The sequence below is a fragment of the Podarcis bocagei genome, assembly GCF_964188305.1.
Source record: "Podarcis bocagei genome assembly, chromosome: Z".
NCBI lineage: Eukaryota > Metazoa > Chordata > Lepidosauria > Squamata > Lacertidae > Podarcis > Podarcis bocagei.
In genome coordinates, this window is record NC_138140.1 from 53,697,871 (window position 1) to 53,718,297 (window position 20,427).

Here is a 20,427-nt window from a genome sequence, read left to right on the forward strand (position 1 = left end):
CTAGCCTTGCTCCACCTCCTGCGCCTTTCCTTCCGTCTCTGGGTCCTTCTGCCCCCCGGGGTCTCTTCTTTCCTACTCTCTTCTGACGCGGACCCCCCTGACCCTGCCGCCTCCTTGCGGCGGGCTTTGGGACCTGGCTCACTCTCTGGGCTGCTTACTGCGCCAGCTTCCGCTACATTTGAACTTGGCGCGCGCGCCCAACTCTCCACCTTCCTCTTGATCGTTTCGTCGCTCCCCGAGGTGGGCGTGACTACTCCTGACTCATGCCCTCCCTCCTTCTGAAAGCCTCCGGAACCCGATATCTGGTCCCCTTCCTCCCCGCTGCTCCCGGCTGGGTACGTGGGTCCCGATCTCCAACTGCTGCTCTCTGATCCCTCTCTGGACCCTTCTTCCTGGGGTGTCCCCCTGTTTTCCCCCCTTGCTCTGACCGCTGGCGCTCCCTTCTGGGAATCCTCGGACTCACTGGATAAGCTCGGCGATCTCGGTTCGTCATCCCCACTCATCTTTCCTTCGTATTCCTCCCCCTCGCTCTCTGTCTCCTCCCTTCTCTGCGTCTCTGCTCCTGAACCCCTGACAGGTATGAAGGGAATGAGTCTTTTTCTCCTTCCAATCGAGTACAGCAGAAAAGCAGTCCAAATAGAATCAAATCAGTCATTTTTGATAGGACTGTCAAAACCACTCTGAAAATTTATTCTTGCAAAAATGAAACCTTCCTCTGGTTGTAAATATTAATGTCTTAATCACATTTTTTAACATCACAGCGTTAACATCTTACGACTACGGTAAAGAATATTTTGGGCATGCAGTGGTACCTTGGTTCTCAAACTCTGAAAACCTGGAAGCGTTCCAGTTTTCAAACGTATTTTGGAAAGTCAAATAGACTTCCAGAACAGATTAAGTTTGGTGCTTTTGTTGTTGCTATTTTGCATTTCTGTTCTTCGGTCAATTTGTTTTTGTGACTGTGTGGACCCAGTTCAGCTACTGATTAATTGATTGTGTGACTGCGGAAACGGATAGAAGCCCCACATCCAAACAATGACTTTAGTTGTTAAAATCATAGAATCATAGAGTTGGAAGAGACCACAAGGGCCATCGAGTCCAACCCCCTGCCAAGCAGGAAACACCATCAGAGCACTCCTGACATATGGTTGTCAAGCCTCTGCTTAAAGACCTCCAAAGTAGGAGACTCCACCACACTCCTTGGCAGCAAATTCCACTGTCAAACAGCTCTTACTGTCAGGAAGTTCTTCCTAATGTTTAGGTGGAATCTTCTTTCTTGTAGTTTGGATCCATTGCTCCGTGTCCGCTTCTCTGGAGCAGCAGAAAACAACCTTTCTCCCTCCTCTATGTGACATCCTTTTATATATTTGAACATGGCTATCATATCACCCCTTAACCTCTTCGTCTCCAGGCTAAACATGCCCAGCTCCCTTAGCCGTTCCTCATAAGGCATCGTTTCCAGGCCTTTGACCATTTTGGTTGCCCTCCTCTGGACACGTTCCAGTTTGTCAGTGTCCTTCTTGAACTGTGGTGCCCAGAACTGGACACAGTACTCCAGGTGAGGTCTGACCAGAGCAGAATACAGTGGCACTATTACTTCCCTTGATCTAGATGCTATACTCCTATTGATGCAGCCCAGAATTGCATTGGCTTTTTTAGCTGACTATTGGTGATTGGCCCAATTTGTGCAAATCACCAATAGTCAGCATGGATTTCTCGATGGCCCTTGTGGTCTCTTCCAACTCTATGATTCTATGATCTACCACACTGTCTTATTTATTTTATAGTACAGAACATTGGTGATTGCTTTCATTTGAGGGATCAATGATCTTGTTAGAGAATAAAATTCATGTTCAATGGCTGTTTGAGTGGTTGTTTTTCAAAGTCTGGAACGGATTAATCCCTTTTGCATTCCTTTCTATAGGAAAGCGCGCCTTGGTTTGGGAACGCTTTGGTTTCGGAATGGACTTCCAGAACAGATGAAATTTGAGAATCAAGGAATCACTGTATGATGAACATTTCACTGTGACTTCCTTTACCTGGATCGGTGCCGGCCGGAGAGCAAACAGCTCGTTGCGGGCTCCTTTGGTATAGCCATTCATGTTGATCAGGATATGTATGCCGTCTTGGTGAATGCGGTCTGCCGCCTTGCCGTTGCACGGGACCTAAAACACAAACATTAGAAGCACGTTTATGGAAGTTTTGAATGCCTGATATTTTAATATGTTTTTCATCTCTTGTTGTAAGCCGCCCTGAGTGGCTGGAGAAACCCAGTCAAATGGGTGGGGTACTTTAAGTAATAAAGTAGTAGTACAGTGATACCTCAGGTTAAGTACTTAGTTCGTTCCGGAGGTCCGTACTTAACCTGAAATTGTTCTTAACCTGAAGCACCACTTTAGCTAATGGGGCCTCCTGCTGCCGCCGGAGCACAATTTCAGTTCTCTTCCTGAAGCAAAGTTCTTAACCTGAAGCACTATTTCTGGGTTAGCAGTGTCTGTAACCTGAAGCGTATGTAACTTGAAGCGTATGTAACCCGAGGTACCACTGTATAGTGGGAGGGTGGGTTGGGGATTTTCTCTGAAGGGTAGTAGGATTCAGTGGGTATGGTCAACCTGCTGGCGACTGTTAACAACTGAAAAAGCAAGGGATGGTATGCAGATGACCCAAAATAGCTTTAGCATGAAACTGTTCTTAACCTGAAGCACCACTTTAGCTAATGGGGCCTCCTGCTGCTGCCGGAGCACAATTTCTGTTCTCATCCTGAAGCAAAGTTCTTAACCTGAAGCACTATTTCTGGGTTAGCGGAGTCTGCAACCTGAAGCACATGCAACCCGAGGCACCACTGTAGTAGTAGTACATCTGCTAAGGTTGCCTTGACAACCTGGCAACCATGTATGAGCCCTTGAATGGTCCTTCTGAGCTTCTTTCCCGCATACAGTGCACTTTCCGTGGCTTTTGCAAAATCCCACACTGCAGGAAAGGGAGCTGTTTTGGCCAGATTGCCAAAGCTTGGGATACGTGCTCCATGACAAAAAGTGGGCAGGGTATCTGAAGCACTACTCTGCACCCATGACTTGAGAGCATCCAGGAATCATCTGAAATGTAGTTTAGGGTTTAGAATTAGGGCAAAGGCTAAGGCTGGAGGTGGGGTTAGGCTTAGGCTAAGAAAATTACTGTTTACTGTTAAGAGTTAAGGTTTGGGGCTTACAGCTAGGGCAAAGGCAAGGGCTAGATCCTTTCAATCCTAAAAAAAGCTCAACAACTTTGGATGGCCCTTGCGCATGTTCACTTCATCAAATCTGGCCCTCTTTGAAAAGAGTTTGGACACCGATTAGTGATTTAAATCAAATCCACCTTGTTATATACATTACCAAGCAAGCACTTCGACCTGCTACTGGGAAGCCCCTGAGAAGCGGCTAAGTGACCCCCCCGCCCCCGGTTGCACAACCCTTCGGCCATGAGTTCATACATGATTTTCCGAGCTATGCCCAAAAGTCTGATTTATAGGTTATTGATTGCTAGCCTGGATGGTTTGCCTCACTAGCTAGTGCAGTCGAAATATATCTATATATATCTATACATCTCTCTCTCTCTCTCTCTCTCTCTATATATATATATATTATTGTCCAGTAGCACCTTAGAGAGGGACGCGGGTGGCGCTGTGGTCTAAACCACTGAGCCTAGGGCTTGCCGATCAGAAGGTCGGCGGTTCGATTCCCCACCATGGGGTGAGCTCCTGTTGCTCGGTCCCTGCTCCTGCCAACCTAGCAGTTCGAAAGCATGCCAGTGCAAGTAGATAAATAGGTACCTTCTTCTGGCAGGAAGGTAAACGGTGTTTCCGTGTGCTGCTCTGGTTCGCCAGAAGCGGCTTAGTCATGCTAGCCACATGACCCGGAAGCTGTACGCAGGCTCCCTCGGCCAATAAAGCGAGATGAGCGCCGCAACCCCAGAGTCGGTCATGACTGGACCTAATGGTCAGGGGTCCCTTTACCTTTAGCACCTTAGAGACCAACTAAGTTTGTTCTGGGTATAAGCTTTCATGTGCATGCACACTTCTTCAGATACCTGAAGAATCTACTAGTGCTGATTATTCATGATTTAGCCCCCTCTTCTGATATTGCACATTCGTCCAAACAACGTATAGCATCCAAGAACAGATGGTATCCTGCATTATAGCTTCTTCCTTCCGCCAGATTATGCATTAAAAGGCTGTTCTCTGCCATCAAAGAGCTTTAGCAAAAGATAGAGAAGTAAACAGAGGCAGGAAGGGATGACCGTATCTCTGAATTTTATTTTGATTTTAAATGTGATTTGAATTGTATTTTAAACCAATCGTTTGATTTTGTGTTTTTAATGTATTATATATTTGGTGTTAGCCACCCTGTGCTTGGTCTTGGCCGGGGTATAAATAAAATTTATTATTCTTACAGTGGTACCTCGCAAGACGAATGCCTCGCAAGACGAAAAACTCGCAAGACGAAAGAGTTTTTCGTTTTTTGAGTTGCTTCGCAAGACGAATTTCCCTATGGCCTTGCTTCGCAAGACGAAAACGTCTTGCAAGTTTGTTTCCTTTTTCTTAAAACCGTTAATACCCAGGGTGCATTGCTTCGCAAGACGAAAAATTCGCAAGACGAAAAAACTCGTAGAACGAATTAATTTCTTCTTGCGAGGCACCACTGTATTCTTATATCAGATCACTAAACTCCTCAAAATGACAAATATCTTCCGGAAAAGGTTGCCTGGGCAAGAGCGTATTTAGGATATACGGGGGGGAAGAGCTCTCACCTGAGATAAGTCAATAAAGTGATTTGCTTCAGCCATCACCTTGACCCGGAAGTTTGTGCCGTCGTCGGGGCTGAGGGCATAGCAGAAGACCTAAGAAAGAGAGGAATTGCTTAGAACTGAGGCTGACCAGAGTCACTGAATGAATGGAGGAATCTTTATTCGCATCGGGCATCGCAATAAAACAATACAATATACAAAGAATATACAAAGAATATACCGTGAAGAGGGCTGAGCTGGAGAAGATCTACTAGAGCCCTCAAGAGGAGCAAATCTCTATCGGAATTTTACTCTTATTATAGCTCTTCAACGAACTGTGGAGAAATCCCTGGAGTTAAATACTCAGCTGTACAGCTAAATCACTGACTGTGGTAGGAAGTTCCCTTCTTCTCTCCTGTATTATTTATATTATTTAGCTCATATCTACTGTGGCTATGGGCAAGAGGAAACGCCTCAGAGAAGCAGAGGAATTACTGCTTCTCCCTAGCCCCAAGCTAAGGAAAGAAGAGTCCAGTCAAATCCTCAAGCAGCAGTTACTACACACAATAGATTTCTTCCACTAAGTGACTTGGATGTAGCTAATAACATTCCCAAGCCCCAAAATACCATCTTACACACTTGTAATCTAACGAGCACTCCCATTAAAGGTGGGTCCGACGTGGATGGAAAAAAGATCCAGGATAAAGAGAACCAGCTGGGAAATGAGTCCTCCCATTTACAATTAGTCATTAGGACACTGGACTGTATATTTAAAAAGATAGACTTTCTGACGTGCTCAATTTCCAAGCTAACTGAAAAAGTGATGGATATGGATGCCAAAATTGCCCTCAAATATAACTACCAGAGGGGACCTCCAGGGATAGCCCCACCAAAATCTGGGACAAAGGGGATGAGAAAATACAAACTAAACAATCTCATGTGTAAGCAAAATCTAACACTGCAACCAAAGAAGGTGTGCCTAACGATAAGGTCAGAGATATGGGACTGGTCAAGCTTAGAAGGAGCTAAAATTGCCCTAAGTAAAATCCTGAGAATAAGCACAGTTCATATCGATCTTCATGCTTTACTTCCGCTAACTCAATCAAATGACCCTTACAAAGTTATTTTAGCCTTCCATTCGCTGAGATTACCCTTATTAATAATAAGAAAAAAATGGAAATTCATAAAAACAAAAATCATACCCACAAGGGTTTTTGCGGACAGCATAGTAAATCCACTACTTGTGGAAAAAGGGGAAGAGACATTAGATTCAGAAACAAGCTCTATAAAATCGCCAGACAAAGAGATGTTGCTCTCCCCACAGAGAACGGAGGAGATCGTCTGCAGCCCACAACTAGGAATGAATTTGGGTAGTTCCAGAATATCCAGTGGTGAAAGCGCCCTTATGAATTCATTTGATGAATTACAATCACAAGAAAAAGAAAAAATAATAAATAAATTAGACAAATTAAGAGAGATGATGTTTCAGGCCAAAAGTAAAATAGGAAACAAAGAAATTCAAACAAACAGGGCCATTGAAGGCTCAGTGGACCTTCTCCAATTTAGCCCACAGCCCCAAAATAGGTCTATAAAATCCAAGTCAACGATACAGACAATCGTCCCGCCACCTTCATTAGTTAATTTGGAACCAGCTCATCCTGTACCAACCAGAATGGATATATCTACTAAAGAACAGCAAAATGTAAACAAAATTTCGACACATTCCTCAATGCCTGACCTGGAGTCATCATTATCGGACGGAGAATCCCTAGCTGATGATCTAGAACACGGGTGTCAAACACAAGGCCCGCGGGCCAAATCCGGCCCGCCAGACCTCGTCATGTGGCCCGTGTAGCCGCCGCCGGCCGCCAGCCTTCACCTTTTATTATTCTTTTATTTAGACTCTAAAAGGACGGGAGAGAGAAAGCCTCCGGATACGGGATCAGCAAGCCCGCCAGGTGGCAGCGCCCGCCGGATCCCCGTCGCGGCCAATCCCAGGCAGCCCCAAACACGTGCGCCCACTCTGAGCGCACCAGGCGGTGAAGCAGCCCAGCCGTCTGCTGAGCGCAGCGCTGTGCGCCGTCAGGAAACCCAGGGAGAAGTGGGAGGGGGAAAGGAGAAGAGGGAAACACACACACAACACACACACCCCCGAGCCAAGCAAGCGTGATTTGCGGGGCAAAAACCCTGCCAAGCCTCTTTACTATATCTTTTCGCTCCGCTTTGATCTTTTCCCGGGCGCACAGCCAGGTTAGGTGTAAAAGAAAACAGCGAGCTGCGGGAAAGCGAGGGTCTCTGCTGCTCCCACTGAACTAATCGCTCCAATTTTAATATGGGGGGGGGGGATTCCAAACTCTTCACTTCTCGGAAGAGCTTCTGGAGGCTCGTTGGATTCAGCTGCGTCTTGTCGATTATTTTTATAGCCACCTCCCTTCCTGTCAGGATGTGCCTGGCCAGCTTGGCCTTGGCGAAGTTTCCCTTCCCGATGGTCTTGAGGAGGCGGTAGTTGCCAATGTGAGGCTGCTCGTCGGCGCAGGAGGCGATGGAGTGGCGGCAGCGAGCGCCCAGAGAGCGGCTGGACCATGACGAGCCCTTTTCCAAGCGGCTGCTGGCCAGGGTGGAGGGCTGCGGGGACAGCGGAAGTGTTGCTGGGGCGGGTCAAGGGTGACCACCGGGCAGCGCTGGTGCGCCTCGGCATTGCGCTCATCGCCAGCGCGGTGAGCAAAGACATAGTCCTCCTCCTCTTCCTCCTCCCGGAGCCAGGCCGCCGCTGGGGCGAGGGGGGCTACCTTCCTGCTGGCCTCCCCCCAAGCGGACACTCATAGAAGCCTCCAAGCACCGGGCTGGCGGAGGGAGGGCGCTGGAAAGGGAGATGCTATGGGTGGGGGAAGAGGGCAAAAGGCACTCCATGCGCCCCCGAGGAAAGGGGGCTTATTTCCCCAAGGGGGGGGCTCATGTTTGGAGTGGGGGGGGGCAGGCTGCCGCCGCCGGTGCTGCTGGTGCCGCCGCCGCAAAGGCCACTGGTCAGTTGCTGGTGCCAGGGCTGCCTCTCAGAGCCTGCGCGCCCAGCCCGGCCGCCGCATACTCCCCGCAGGCAGGAAAGGGCAGAGGCGCTTCCTGCCACCCCCCATAAGGCTCCCGAGCGGGGAGGAGGGCTGCGGAGGGAGAGAGGTCCGCGGGAGTCCAAGGCAGGCGGGCGCAATCCGAGCCACCGGCAGGCCCCCTCCCGTCGTTGCTACCGCCGCCAGCACAAAGCTCGGTGGCTCTGCTGCCGCCGTCTCCGCCAGTGCTCCTGCTCCAGCCGAGGCGGGTTCACGTAAGGCTGCCAGGGGTCCGGGCGGGCAGAGAGGGAGCCACCGGGGCTCCCCGCCATCGCCAGATGGGCTGGAGGCCGTTGGGGCGGGGAGGAGGGCTTGGGGAGCTATTCTAAACTCAAGGGTGAACCACGACATCATGGACATAGCCAGGATTTATGTTGGTGGCGGGCAGGACACCCACCTGCCATCATCCTCTGCCTGGCTCTGGGTAGTAGATTCAGAATGAAATGTCTCAACAAGAGTTGTTTAAAATTGTTTAGCAATATTTGTATGTTTAAAAAATAAATAAATTACTGTCTGTTACCAAAAACCATTTTCCAATAAATTGTACAATAATTGTACATTTGAATGTCTACTTGCCATTATTCTGACTATGTTTCTGCTTTCAGAGCTAGTTATTACTTACATTATTACAAAAAACAGTAATAATTGAATGCAATGACAATAATTTATGATAATAAAGAGTGGACACATAGTCCTACAGATACAACCGGCCCCTTGAGGGTGACCAAACTGCTGATGCGGCCCCCGATGAATTTGAGTTTGACACCCCTGATCTAGAAGTTCAATCTGTTATCGATACGGACTGGACAGAAGATCCCTTGGGCCATATAAATAAGATGATATACCCATGGAAGGAAAATCTAATAATAGCTAAAACTTGTACCGACCTAATCTCTGTCCCCCTAGGTGATAAGCTCTCTGATAAAACAAGGGATTTCAGAGAGGAGATCAGACCAAACCAGGACACTACCCCTATAGGACTGAGCGAGCAGAGCATAATTACAAACAGCTCAAGAGGCACACCTGCGTCAAAAGGAGAGAAGTCATCTACTATTAGTCAAAGGAAAATTACTGACTTCTTTAAATCTGACAACCCAAGATCAGCGTTCCCCCCATCTCCATTGTGACTACCCAAACCCCAGTCAAATCTCCCCCCCCCCCCCCGTTCTCCTTTTTAAGCTGGAACATAGCAGGTTGGAAGGGGAAAAAATCCGACCCGGACCTTGTAAAACTAATAAACTTACACCAAGTAATTCTTTTACAAGAAACATGGGAAGAGGGGAGAGTAGATATTAATGGTTTTGATGTTACATCACTACCGGCATGCCCATCTACTAAAGGAGGCCGGCCTAGTGGAGGATTAGTTATAGCAATTTCCTTGAAAATACAGGCAAAACTCACGCTTGTAAATGCATCCACCTTTGCAATTACAGCCCTGATTACGGGGAAAAATTTTGAACTTGTTATAACAAATGTCTATCTTCCTCCTGGAGGCAACACTGCAGACTTATACAATAAATGGGGAATTTTGGAGGAACATCTTACTCTTTGTCTCTCCAAATACCCCAATATACCCAATGTTATAGCAGGGGACTTCAATGCTCGCATTGCAACAAACTGGAAGTCTTTAATCAAAGCCAAATGGTGGATAACCCCAGAATTCATTAATGATCTCGCCCTCCATACTCAAAGACTTTCCAAAGACAAAAGGGTAAATGAAGCAGGAACCCTTCTTTACCAATTGGTACTACGTCTAAACTTAGTGATTCTAAACGGGAACTGCCCGCCAGACGTACCGGGTGATTTTACACACATAAGCTCCTCTGCAAACAGTGTCCTGGATTATATGTTAGTATCTCATGACATTTTCCCCAAATTTTCCCATTTTAAAGTTGAAAATATTCAACTGAGCGACCACCTACCGTTGGTCGCCACAATGACTATAGACTGGACCCCAGATGGAGACAGGCACCCAACACATCTGATTACGAACTCAGTATTGCAAATCAAAAGTGTAAAATGGTCCGAACTACAGGCCCAAAAATACTCAGCATATTTTCAACAAGAGCTAAAACAAGCATATTCAGACTTAATCGAGGATTATTACGATTATGACCAAACTCTAAGACTATTCTCGAATCTGTCAGAAGATCTAACGTCTTTTTTCTCTGTCCCGATGCATAAAATAAATCGAACACAAAGGAAGATAGGTGCATTGTGGTTCAGTAGTGCTTGTAAACAGGCTAGACAACTTCTTGGTAACATCTACAAAGAGTATAAAGCAACGGTCCTGCCAAAAGAATATTTCCAAGCAAAATCGGCCTACAAGCAAATTCAAAAGGGAGCTAGACAGGAATGGCAAGTGAATCAATGGCGGGCAATCATAGAAGCCTCATCATTACGGAACTCCAGACAATTTTGGCTCCTGGTAAATAAAAGAACTAAAAGATACCCTTTAACTATTATTCCTGCCCCGGTTTGGGAATCATACTTAAAAAATTATTTTGCCACAACTGACTGTACTGCTAACACAAGAGATGAATTTCAAGAACAGCTTCCCCTCTGGCCCCCCACTGATCCGGAGGACATCCATGATTTGATCGTTAAACTCAAAACAGGGAAAGCGCCTGGGCCAGACCTGATCCCAGCAGAAGCTATAAAATACCATGCGGACTGGTGGGCTAAAGTCCTGGCGACCATTTTTGATGCCGTTAACAACTCTGGAATGATCCCGGAAGTATGGAAGGACGCTATTATCGTTCCAATCCACAAAAAGGGCTCACCAGACAACCCAGGAAATTATAGAAATATCAGTCTGCTCTCAATAGTGGGGAAACTGTATGCCCGCTTCCTGTTGAACAGACTTACCCAATGGGCCGGAGAGAAAAAATTAATTGGGCCCGAACAAGCTGGATTTCGCCCAAAACAGTCAACAATTAATCATATTCTAATTTTACAGCATCTTGCCTGGAAATATACCACCCCAAAGGGTGGCCAACTCTGTGGCATTCATTGATCTAAAGGCAGCATTCGATAGTATCCCCAGGAACATCCTCTGGGAAAAACTCACCCGCTGGGGCATCGACAGAAGGCTTCTCTGGCTAATAATTAAACTCCATGAGAACTCAGTGGCCACAGTGAGACTCACCCCGGAGGGCGATCTCACCAATTCAATTCCCATTAACAGACGTGTCCGACAGGGCTGTATATTGGCTCCATTCCTGTTTAATTTATTCATAAGCGACATGAGGACTCCCCTAATAGAGGCTCAAGAAAGGATTCACGCACCCCGCCTAGCACTTTATCGTTGCCCTCTGTTACTATATGCGGATGACGCAGTCATCCTCTCCTTTTCTAGAGTAGGTCTCAGGAGGGCCTTAAAATTTTTTGGATCATATTGTAACACAAATTCCCTTACAATTAATTATGGAAAATCTAAGATCCTAGTTTTCTCAAAGAGCCGGAAACTCCATAATTGGAGAATTGATGGGAGAGTCATCGAACAAGTTTATAGATTCCAATACTTGGGAGTTTGGTTACAACGTAACCTTAGATGGAAGGCCCATGTAGCTTATGTTACAAACAGAGCCAAAGCTATCTCCTTGGTGATCTTGCGATTCTTCTTCACCGATGGAGCCCTCCACATTGAAAGTGTTCAAGGCCAAGGTGATCCCGACAATTGCTTATGCCATCTCAACTTGGGGGACTTTTGTCAACCTATCTCACCTACAGGTTATTCAAAATCAGTTTTTAAGAGGGATATTGAAACTGCCCAACTGTGTAAGTAATACAGCGTTACACATGGAACTTAATATTGTATCCCTGGAAAACGCCCTGTGGAAGCACATACTCTGTCACTGGTTATCTCTATGGCACAATCTCCCAAACTTGTATTTGATACAATGTATGTGGAGAGATGATTTGCAGAGCCCATGGGTAAAAAATTTACAACTGAAAATTACGGCAATGGGAATCTCCCCATCTAAATTACTAGAGCAGGACATAGTTCCAGCTAAAAGAACAGTAACCTGTAAACTAGAGGAGATGGATTTGCAGCAGAAAATGGTGTTGGGCAATGGTACCTGCTCACCTCAAAACCTTGGTTTATTACCCCTCTTAAGGCTCCCAAACTATTTGAATTCCTTAACTTCTTCGAATCATAGATATGCCTTTATAAAGGCAAGATTCAACGCCTTCTCATCGAACGTGCTGAGAAATAGATTTTCCAATGGACAGATATCGCTCTTATGCGATTGTAATTGTGGGGCACCGGAATCGTTGCATCACATAATCTTTGATTGTGCTTCTCACTCATCGGCCAGGAGCAAGTTTCTTGATCCATATCTAAAGGGAATCGCCGATGATTGGAATGAAGCCAAACTGAGATATCTACTAAATGATGAAGATCCCCTAAGATCACTCACGGTTGCCAGATTCTTGATCAGCGTCCTATCCCTAAAGAAGAAAAACGGACTCCTGTGCGGCTCGGATGACCCTTTTAAACCATGATATATGTTTTAGGATGTAACTAGGTGATATCACCACTGAGGTCTTTTATTAATTTATGAGCAGAGGACGATGTCTATGTTGCAAATTTATTGTAATGTATGTTGTTGGGTCTTTTGCTTATTTTGCTTTGGTTCTTGTCTGTTTTTGTAAGTTTTTAGCTGTTTTAAATTTGGAGGTTTAAGTATATATATGTTGGTGGGAAACTGTCATGTGACGGGCCAATGGCCGTAATAAATATCAATCAAGAATGGAAATAAAAAGTCCATTGTATAAAATACATTTGAGGGTCACTTGAGCAGGGAGCACGTGAGGCGCAGCAAAACACAGGCCGATAAACAGTAGACAAAGCCCATCTTTCCCAAACATCGCAGGAAAAGGCCAGAATTTACGAAGCGCATGAACCATCACAGCTTTCCTCAATGATGAAGCAATTGCTAATATATAATCATAGAACTAGGGAGTTTGAAAGGGCCACGAGGCTCATCTAGGCTGACCCCCTGCAATGTGGGAATCTTTGCCCAAGAGCTTCCCTCTTGTGGCTTATCCCCACAACAGATACTGACTTTGGGTTTTAGTCAAGCAAACAGTCTAATCCAGGCATTCCCAACCTGCGGCCCTCCAGATGTTTTTGGCCTACAACTCCCATGATCCCTACCTCACAGGACCAGTGGTCAGGGATGATGGGAATTGTAGTCCAAAACATCTGAAGGGCCGACGGCTGGGGATGCCTGGTCTAATCTGTCAGTGCCTAAATGATCTCAAGTGTCAGAACAACTTGACTGCCATCAGGAAATTTCCCACCGTCCCATTTCAACTCTCCAGCACCTGATCTGCATCACCAAGCAATCCCAAAATGCAGACAGCTTTGAACCTTGCAAGATCAAATGTCTCGCCCTGGACTGGACTCGAGGGACGATTCCGACAGATTCCACATGGGAAACGCTCATGTCCCATGTAGCACCAAATCGGTAGTGCATGTGCTTTATAAAAAGCCTTGCGGAGATGATTGTGTTGTTGTTTAGTCGTGTCCAACTCTTCGTGACCCCCTGGACTAGAGCATGCCAGGCACTTCTGTCTTCCACTGCCTCCCGCAGTTTGGTCAAACTCATGCTGGTAGCTTCGAGAACACTGTCCCACCATCTCGTCCTCTGTCGTCCCCTTCTCCTTGTGCCCTCCATCTTTCCCAACACCAGGGTCTTTTCCAGGAAATCCAGGAAATGCTGGGTGAGATCCCATGGACAGTAATACTAAAAGGAAAGGGAGTTCATGATGGCTGGGAGTTTGTTAAGAGGGAGATAGTAAAAGCACAACGTCAGGCAATACCAATGAGACAGAAACATGGAAGGTGCCTAAAGAAGCCAGGGTAGCTATCTAAACAACTTTTAACTGAGTTAAGATTTAAAAAGGATGTGTACAAAAAATGGAAAAGGGGGAAACCACCAAAGAGGAATTCAAACAAATAGCCAGCACGTGCAGACACAAAGTCAGAAAAGCTAAAGCACAGAATGAACTCAGGCTGGCTAGAGAGGTTAAAAGCAACAAAAAAGGCTTTTATGGGTATGTTCGTAGCAAAAGGAAGAACAAAGAAACAGTGGGGTCACTCAGAGGAGAAGATGGTGAAATGCAAACAGGGGACACAGAAAGGGCTGAACTCCTCAATGCCTTCTTTGCCTCAGTCTTCTCTGATAAAGAAAACAATGCCCGACCTGAAGAATTTGGAGCAAATGATTCAGCAAAGGAAACACAGCCCAGACTAACTAAGGAGATAGTACAAGAATACTTGGCTAGTTTAGATGTATTCAAGTTTCCAGGGCCAGATGAACTGCATCCAAGAGTATTAAAAGAACTGGCAGATGTGATCTCAGAATCACTGGCAATCATCTTTGAGAATTCCTGAAGAACAGGCGAAGTCCTGGCAGACTGGAGGAGGGCAAATGTTGTCCCTATTTTCAAAAAGGGGAAAAGAGAGGACCCAAATAATTAGCGCCCAGTCAGTCTGGCATCAATACCAGGGAAGATTCTGGAGCAGATCATTAAGCAAACAGTCTGTGAGCACCTAGAAAGGAATGCTGTGATACCAATAGTCAGCATGGATTTCTGAAAAATAAGTCATGTCAGACTAACCTGATCTCCTTTTTTGACAGAATTACAAGCCTGGTAGATGAAGGGAACGCAGTGGATGTAGCCTACCTTGATTTCAGCAAGGCATTTGACAAGGTGCCCCATGATATTCTTGTAAAGAAGCTGGTAAAATGCGGTCTTGACTATGCTACCACTAAGTGGATTTGTAACTGGCTGACTGACCAAACCCAAAGGGTTCTCATCAATGGTTCCTCTTCATCCTGGAGAAGAGTGACTAGTGGGGTGCCACAGGGTTCTGTCTTGGGCCCGGTCTTATTCAACATCTTTATCAACGACTTGGATGATGGACTCAAGGGCATCCTGATCAAATTTGCAGATGACACCAAACTGGGAGGGGTGGCTAACACCCCAGAGGACAGGATCACACTTCAAAACGACCTTGACAGATTAGAGAACTGGGCCAAAACAAGCAAGATGAATTTTAACAGGGAGAAATGTAAAGTATTGCACTTGGGGAAAAAAAATGAGAGGCACAAATACAAGATGGGTGACACCTGGCTTGAGAGCAGTACATGTGAAAAGGATCTAGGAGTCTTGGTTGACCACAAACTTGACATGAGCCAACAGTGTGACGCGGCAGCTAAAAAAGCCAATGCAATTCTGGGATGCATCAATAGGAGTATAGCATCTAGATCAAGGGACGTAATCGTGCCACTGTATTCTGCTCTAGTCAGACCTCACCTAGAGTTTTGTGTCCAGTTCTGGGCACCACAATTCAAGAAGGACACTGACAAACTGGAACGTGTCCAGAGGAGGGCAACTGAAATGGTCAAAGGCCTGGAAACGATGCCTTATGAGGAACGGCTAAGGGAGCTGGGCATGTTTAGCCTGGAGAAGAGGAGGTTAAGGGGTGATATGATAGCCATGTTCAAATATATAAAAGGATGTCACATAGAGGAGGGAGAAAGGTTGTTTTCTGCTGCTCCAGAGAAGCGGACACGGAGCAATGGAGCCAAACTACAAGAAAGAAGATTCCACCTAAACATTAGGAAGAACTTCCTGACAGCAAGAGCTGTTTGACAGTGGAATTTGCTGCCAAGGAGTGTGGTGGAGTCTCCTACTTTGGAGGTCTTTAAGCAGAGGCTTGACAACCATATGTCAGGAGTGCTCTGATGGTGTTTCCTGCTTGGCAGGGGGTTGGACTCGATGGCCCTTGTGGTCTCTTCCAACTCTATGATTCTATTATTCTCTTCTCATGAGGTGGCCAAAGTCTTGGAGCCTCAGCTTCAGTATCTGTCCTTCCAGGGAGCACTCAGGGCTGATTTCCTTCAGAATGAAGAGGTTTGATCTTCTTGCAGTCCATGGGACTCTCAAGAGTCTCCTCCAGCACCAGAATTCAAAAGCATCAATTCTTCGGCGATCAGCCTTCTTTATGGTCCAGCTCTCACTTCCATACATCACTACTGGGAAAACATAGCTTTTACTATACGGACCTTGTTGGCAAGGTGGTGTCTCTGCTTTTTAAGATGCTGTCTAGGTTTGTCGTGAGATGATTACCCCTCCTTTATTGCCCGTTCCGGGTTGCCCAACCACTACCCCAGAGTCCTCTCTTGGCAGATCAAGAGGAGCAGGTGACGGCAAAGGCGGCCGGGTTTTGAGCTGGGGCAGTCAGAATAAGGTCCACTCTCGATTCAAAACCCTCAAATGTATTTGATATCATTGATTTTTCATTTCTATTCCTTGCAGATCATCTCGTTGTTTTATTGCTACAACCAAGGGCTGATGCAAATTAAGAGGATAATGATGATAATTATAATAATAATAATAAAAACTTTTATTTGTATCCTGCCCTCCCCGTCCGAAACCGGGCTCAGGGAGGCTAACACCAAATATGTAACACTGGTATAAAATCAAGCAATAACGAAATTACCTCCTGAGAACAAGTCAGGATCAAATTCAAATCCAATTAGATGGCTTTCCGCAGGATTAGGGTTGGGAACAGTAAACGCTCATCAGGCTCAACTCTTATATGGGCCTGTGAGAACACTGGGAGGCCTCTTTCATACTAGTCCTTACACAAAAAGAGAAGGGGAGTCAGGTTGAACCAAAGGCCCGGCGGAATAACTCCATCTTACAGGCCCTGCAGAAAGATGTCAGATCCCACAGGGTCCTGATCTCTTGTGGCAGAGAGTTCCACCAGTCCGGGGCCAAGGCTGAAAAGGCCCTGGCCCTGGTCGAGGCCAGCCTAATTTCCCTGAAGCCCAGGACCTCTAACATTTTTTTATTTGCAGACTGTTAGATCCTCCATGGAGAGACGGTCCTAGGCTGTATTCATTCGTTTGGCCCAACGTGGGGCTCGTACCCATGACCCCAAGATTCAGAGTCTCAGCGCTCTGCCGCCTGAGCTACTCACACAGCTGCCCTCTTGTGCACCTCACCTCAAATTTGTCCGAATTGTGCATGCCTGGGATTGACTGCATGAGATGGGAGGTGGGGTGGTTCCCAAAGTCAGAGCTCACGTAGCCAACGCGGAGCCGGCCCTCACTGCCTTTCAGGTCCTTGGGGTGCTCGTAAGGCGGCTTGTGGAGCACGTTGATCTGGCAAGGGGATTCAAGAAAGCCGGGTTACGGAAATGACATGGGGGTGGGGGACATGAAGCCACATCTTTGAAGTTGTTCCAATGTTACAAATATACATACCTTTGACTTGACAGCCCAAGAAAGACACGCAGAAAATCTATGCTTTAACCAACTCTCCTCATTCCGACATTTGAACGAATTTGGGCTCCACCTCCCTCCATGAGCCAAGAAGCAGGAAGTCATGTAGGCAGCAGGAACAGGGCATCCCGCCAGAATTCCCCAAGCCTGAGAGCACATACACGGCACCCCACCGAGGGAGGGACCAAGGGGGCAACCATAGACATCCGCCAAGGCAGTTTAGCAAGGCAGGTGTTCTGAATGCCCATCTCCAGACAAGTCCAGTGGGAAAGGACGTGTCAAGAGTTTTATTGTTCTTTCAGTGATGGAGATTTAAGGGGTCTGATAAAGGGACCTCATAGTGAATGCATAACCCTTGTATACCCCTCCTCATTTGTGATGTGCTAGTGATGTAGTGATGATGTATCAACGATGCTGCTTGAAGTGTATTCTGGGGGGAAGAAGGAAGTTTTAAAAGTTGACATTGCCCCATGCTCGGGGTTCTTACTCCTGGGCAGACCTGTGGTGCAACAGTAAGAATCATGGTCTAATGACCACTGTTTTGCTCCAAATTACCGGGCTGGGACTTCCTCCTTTTACTGACAGCATGGACCCATGGGGGACAAGTGCCCCGGTGAGCTAGGCTGTCAAGGAGTCACTCACCCTGGAATTTTTTCGCTTAACAGCCATTGACGCCAATATAGAGCAGGCTTCCTCAACCTTGGCCCTCCAGCTGTTTTCAAACTACAGTGCCCATCATCCCTGACCACTAGACCTGCTAGCTAGGGACCATGGAGCTGTAGGCCAAAAGCATCAGGAGGGCCAAGGTTGAGGAAGCCTGATAGAGAGCTCTACCTCTCTTTCAAATCAGAGCCGGCAAAGGCGGTGGAGTTCCTGCACGGGTGCAGCTAACTGGTTGAGGTTGAATCCTGACAAGACTGAAGTTCTGTGGTTTGTGGGCGGGTGGGGGGGGGGACTCCCTGGTCCTGAACGGGGCAACTGTGCCCCTGAAGGATCAGCTGCACAGTCTGGGGGTCATTTTGGACCCATGGAGGCACAGGTCTGTTCTGTGTCCAGGGCAGCTCCATCTGGGATGCAGGATAAGACCCTCCCTGCCCACGGACTCTCTTGCCAGAGTGGCGCATGCTCTTGTTATCTCCAGCTTGGACGACTGCAATGCGCTCTATGTGGGGCTACCTTACTGCAATTAATCCAGAATGTGGTAGCCAGACTGGGGGCCGTGAACAGCCGCAGAGACCACATAACACCAGTCTTGAAAGACCTGCATTGACTCCCAGTACGTTTCCGGGCACAATTCAAAGTGTTGGTGCTGACCTTGAAAGCCCTAAACAGCCCAGCAGATGAAACTTTCCTCTGGTTGTCAATATTAAGAGGATGCCAGCAAGATCGAACCTTTCTGTAAAATAAAGGATTTAAATCCAGTCTTACTGAGACCACATACCACCGGTCCCAAGAGATCTGCTTTGGCTCCCAGTACGTTTCCAAGCACAATTCATAGTGTCGGTGCTGACCTTGAAAGCCCTCAATGGCCTCGGCCCAGTAGACCTGAAGGAGCATCTCCACCCCGGACACCGGGGTCCCTCTCCCGAGGGCCTTCTGGCGCTTCCCTCCCTGCAAGAAGCCAAGTTACAGGGAAGCAGGCAGAGGGCCTTCTCGTGGTGACGGCCGCCCTGTGGAACGCCCTTCCATCAGATGTCAAAGAAATAAGCAATTATCTCACTTTTAAAAGACATCTGAAGGCAGCCCTGTTTAGGGAAGTTTTTAAATATTTAATGCTGTCTTGTGTTTTTAATATTTGGTTGGCAGCCACCCAGAGTGGCTGAGGATACCCAGACAGATGGGCAGGGTAGAAATAATAAATTATTATATATTATTATATATCCAAAGCCAACATGAAAGCATTCAAACTCTGACGGAATGGAGCGGCGCACACCTCTTCACAGCATAGACCCACCTTGTCCAGGCAAAGGTTCCCATGTCTCTCGGCAATAGCCTTTCGGAAGCCGTGAGACAGTGGATACAGCATGCTGTGATGGGGGTGCACCGAAGGGAGCCGGTTCTTCTCCAGCTGGTCAGCCACAATACTGACAAGCTTCTTCATTCTCTCGTCGTAATCGGTCCAATCACAGACGATCTGAAAGGGGGCAAAGAAAACCAGGGTTCTAGATTCAGGTAGGTAGCCGTATTGGTCTGATGAAGTCAAAATATATATAAAAATTGTCCAGTAGCGCCTTAGAGACCAACAAAGTTTGTTCTTGGTATAAGCCAGGCACCCCAAGCCTTCGGCCCTCCAGATGTTTTAGACTACAATTCCCATCATCCCCGACCACTGGTCCTGTTAGCTAGGGATCATGGGAGTTGTAGGCCAAAACATCTGGGGGGGGCGCAGGTTGGGGATGCCTGATATAAGCTTTTGTGTGCATGCACACTTCTTCAGATACACTGAAGCGGAAGTCCCCAGACCCTGATATACAGAGGGAGAAGTCCCCAGACCCTGCTATATATAGTCCACCTGCTGGCAACTGTGAATGACTGAAAAAACAAGGGATGGTATGCAGATGACCTGAAATAGTTTTAGGATATGTAATGAGACACAGTCGTCCACAGGTTGACCATACCGATTGAGTCCTAGTACCGTTCAGAGAAATACCCCGCCCCACCCTCCCTCTAAATATCAGGGTGTGGGGACTTCCGCTTCAGTGTATCTGAATAAGTCTGCCTGCACATGAAAGCTTAAGACACAGAACAAACTGAGTTGGTCTCTAAAGTGACATTGGACAATTCCTGAATTAGGTGACGCTTTTACCATTACCGTGGTACCTTGGGACTCACAACGCCTCGGTTCCCAAATGCCGGAAACCCTGGGAGTGTTGGCCCTTAAAACTCTGCCTCACCTGCAAACAGTGCGCCAGGTTGCAGTAAGCGTCAGGAAAATCCGGCTTCAGTTTCAAGGCGGTGCGATACGAAGCAATTGCCTCTGGGATGTTTCCAGAATCCTAGAAAGGGAGGGATATTTCAGCAATTGCCACTAGCTTTTTTTCTCAACCATCAAAACCAAAGATGAAGAACAGACAGAAGGCACGATGATCCACACCTGGTAGACTTATAAAGTAACATTCAACAATCATTGGAATAGAACAGGGGTTGGCAAACTTTTTCAGCAGGGGGCCGTCCACTGTCCCTTAGACCTTGTGGGGGCCAGACTAGATTTTGGGGAGGGGGAAAAAGGAATGCATTCCTATGTCCCACAAATAACC

At 47.0% G+C, this 20,427-nt stretch overlaps 1 protein-coding gene across 3 annotated transcripts in view; it reads right to left on the reverse strand.

The window, feature by feature from the left end:
* Positions 1-20,427, reverse strand: part of LOC308579379 (UDP-N-acetylglucosamine--peptide N-acetylglucosaminyltransferase 110 kDa subunit) — an 84,020-nt gene that overhangs the window by 19,412 nt on the left and 44,181 nt on the right. For all 3 annotated transcript variants that reach the window (XM_081180395.1, XM_081180396.1, XM_081180397.1), the window contains 5 exons: positions 20,065-20,166; positions 19,125-19,304; positions 16,892-17,050; positions 4,786-4,875; positions 2,040-2,165 (listed from right to left, as the gene is read on the reverse strand). In XM_081180395.1, the coding sequence (XP_081036521.1) occupies positions 2,040-2,165; positions 4,786-4,875; positions 16,892-17,050; positions 19,125-19,304; positions 20,065-20,166 (657 nt within the window). The remainder of the gene's footprint in view (positions 1-2,039; positions 2,166-4,785; positions 4,876-16,891; positions 17,051-19,124; positions 19,305-20,064; positions 20,167-20,427) is intronic.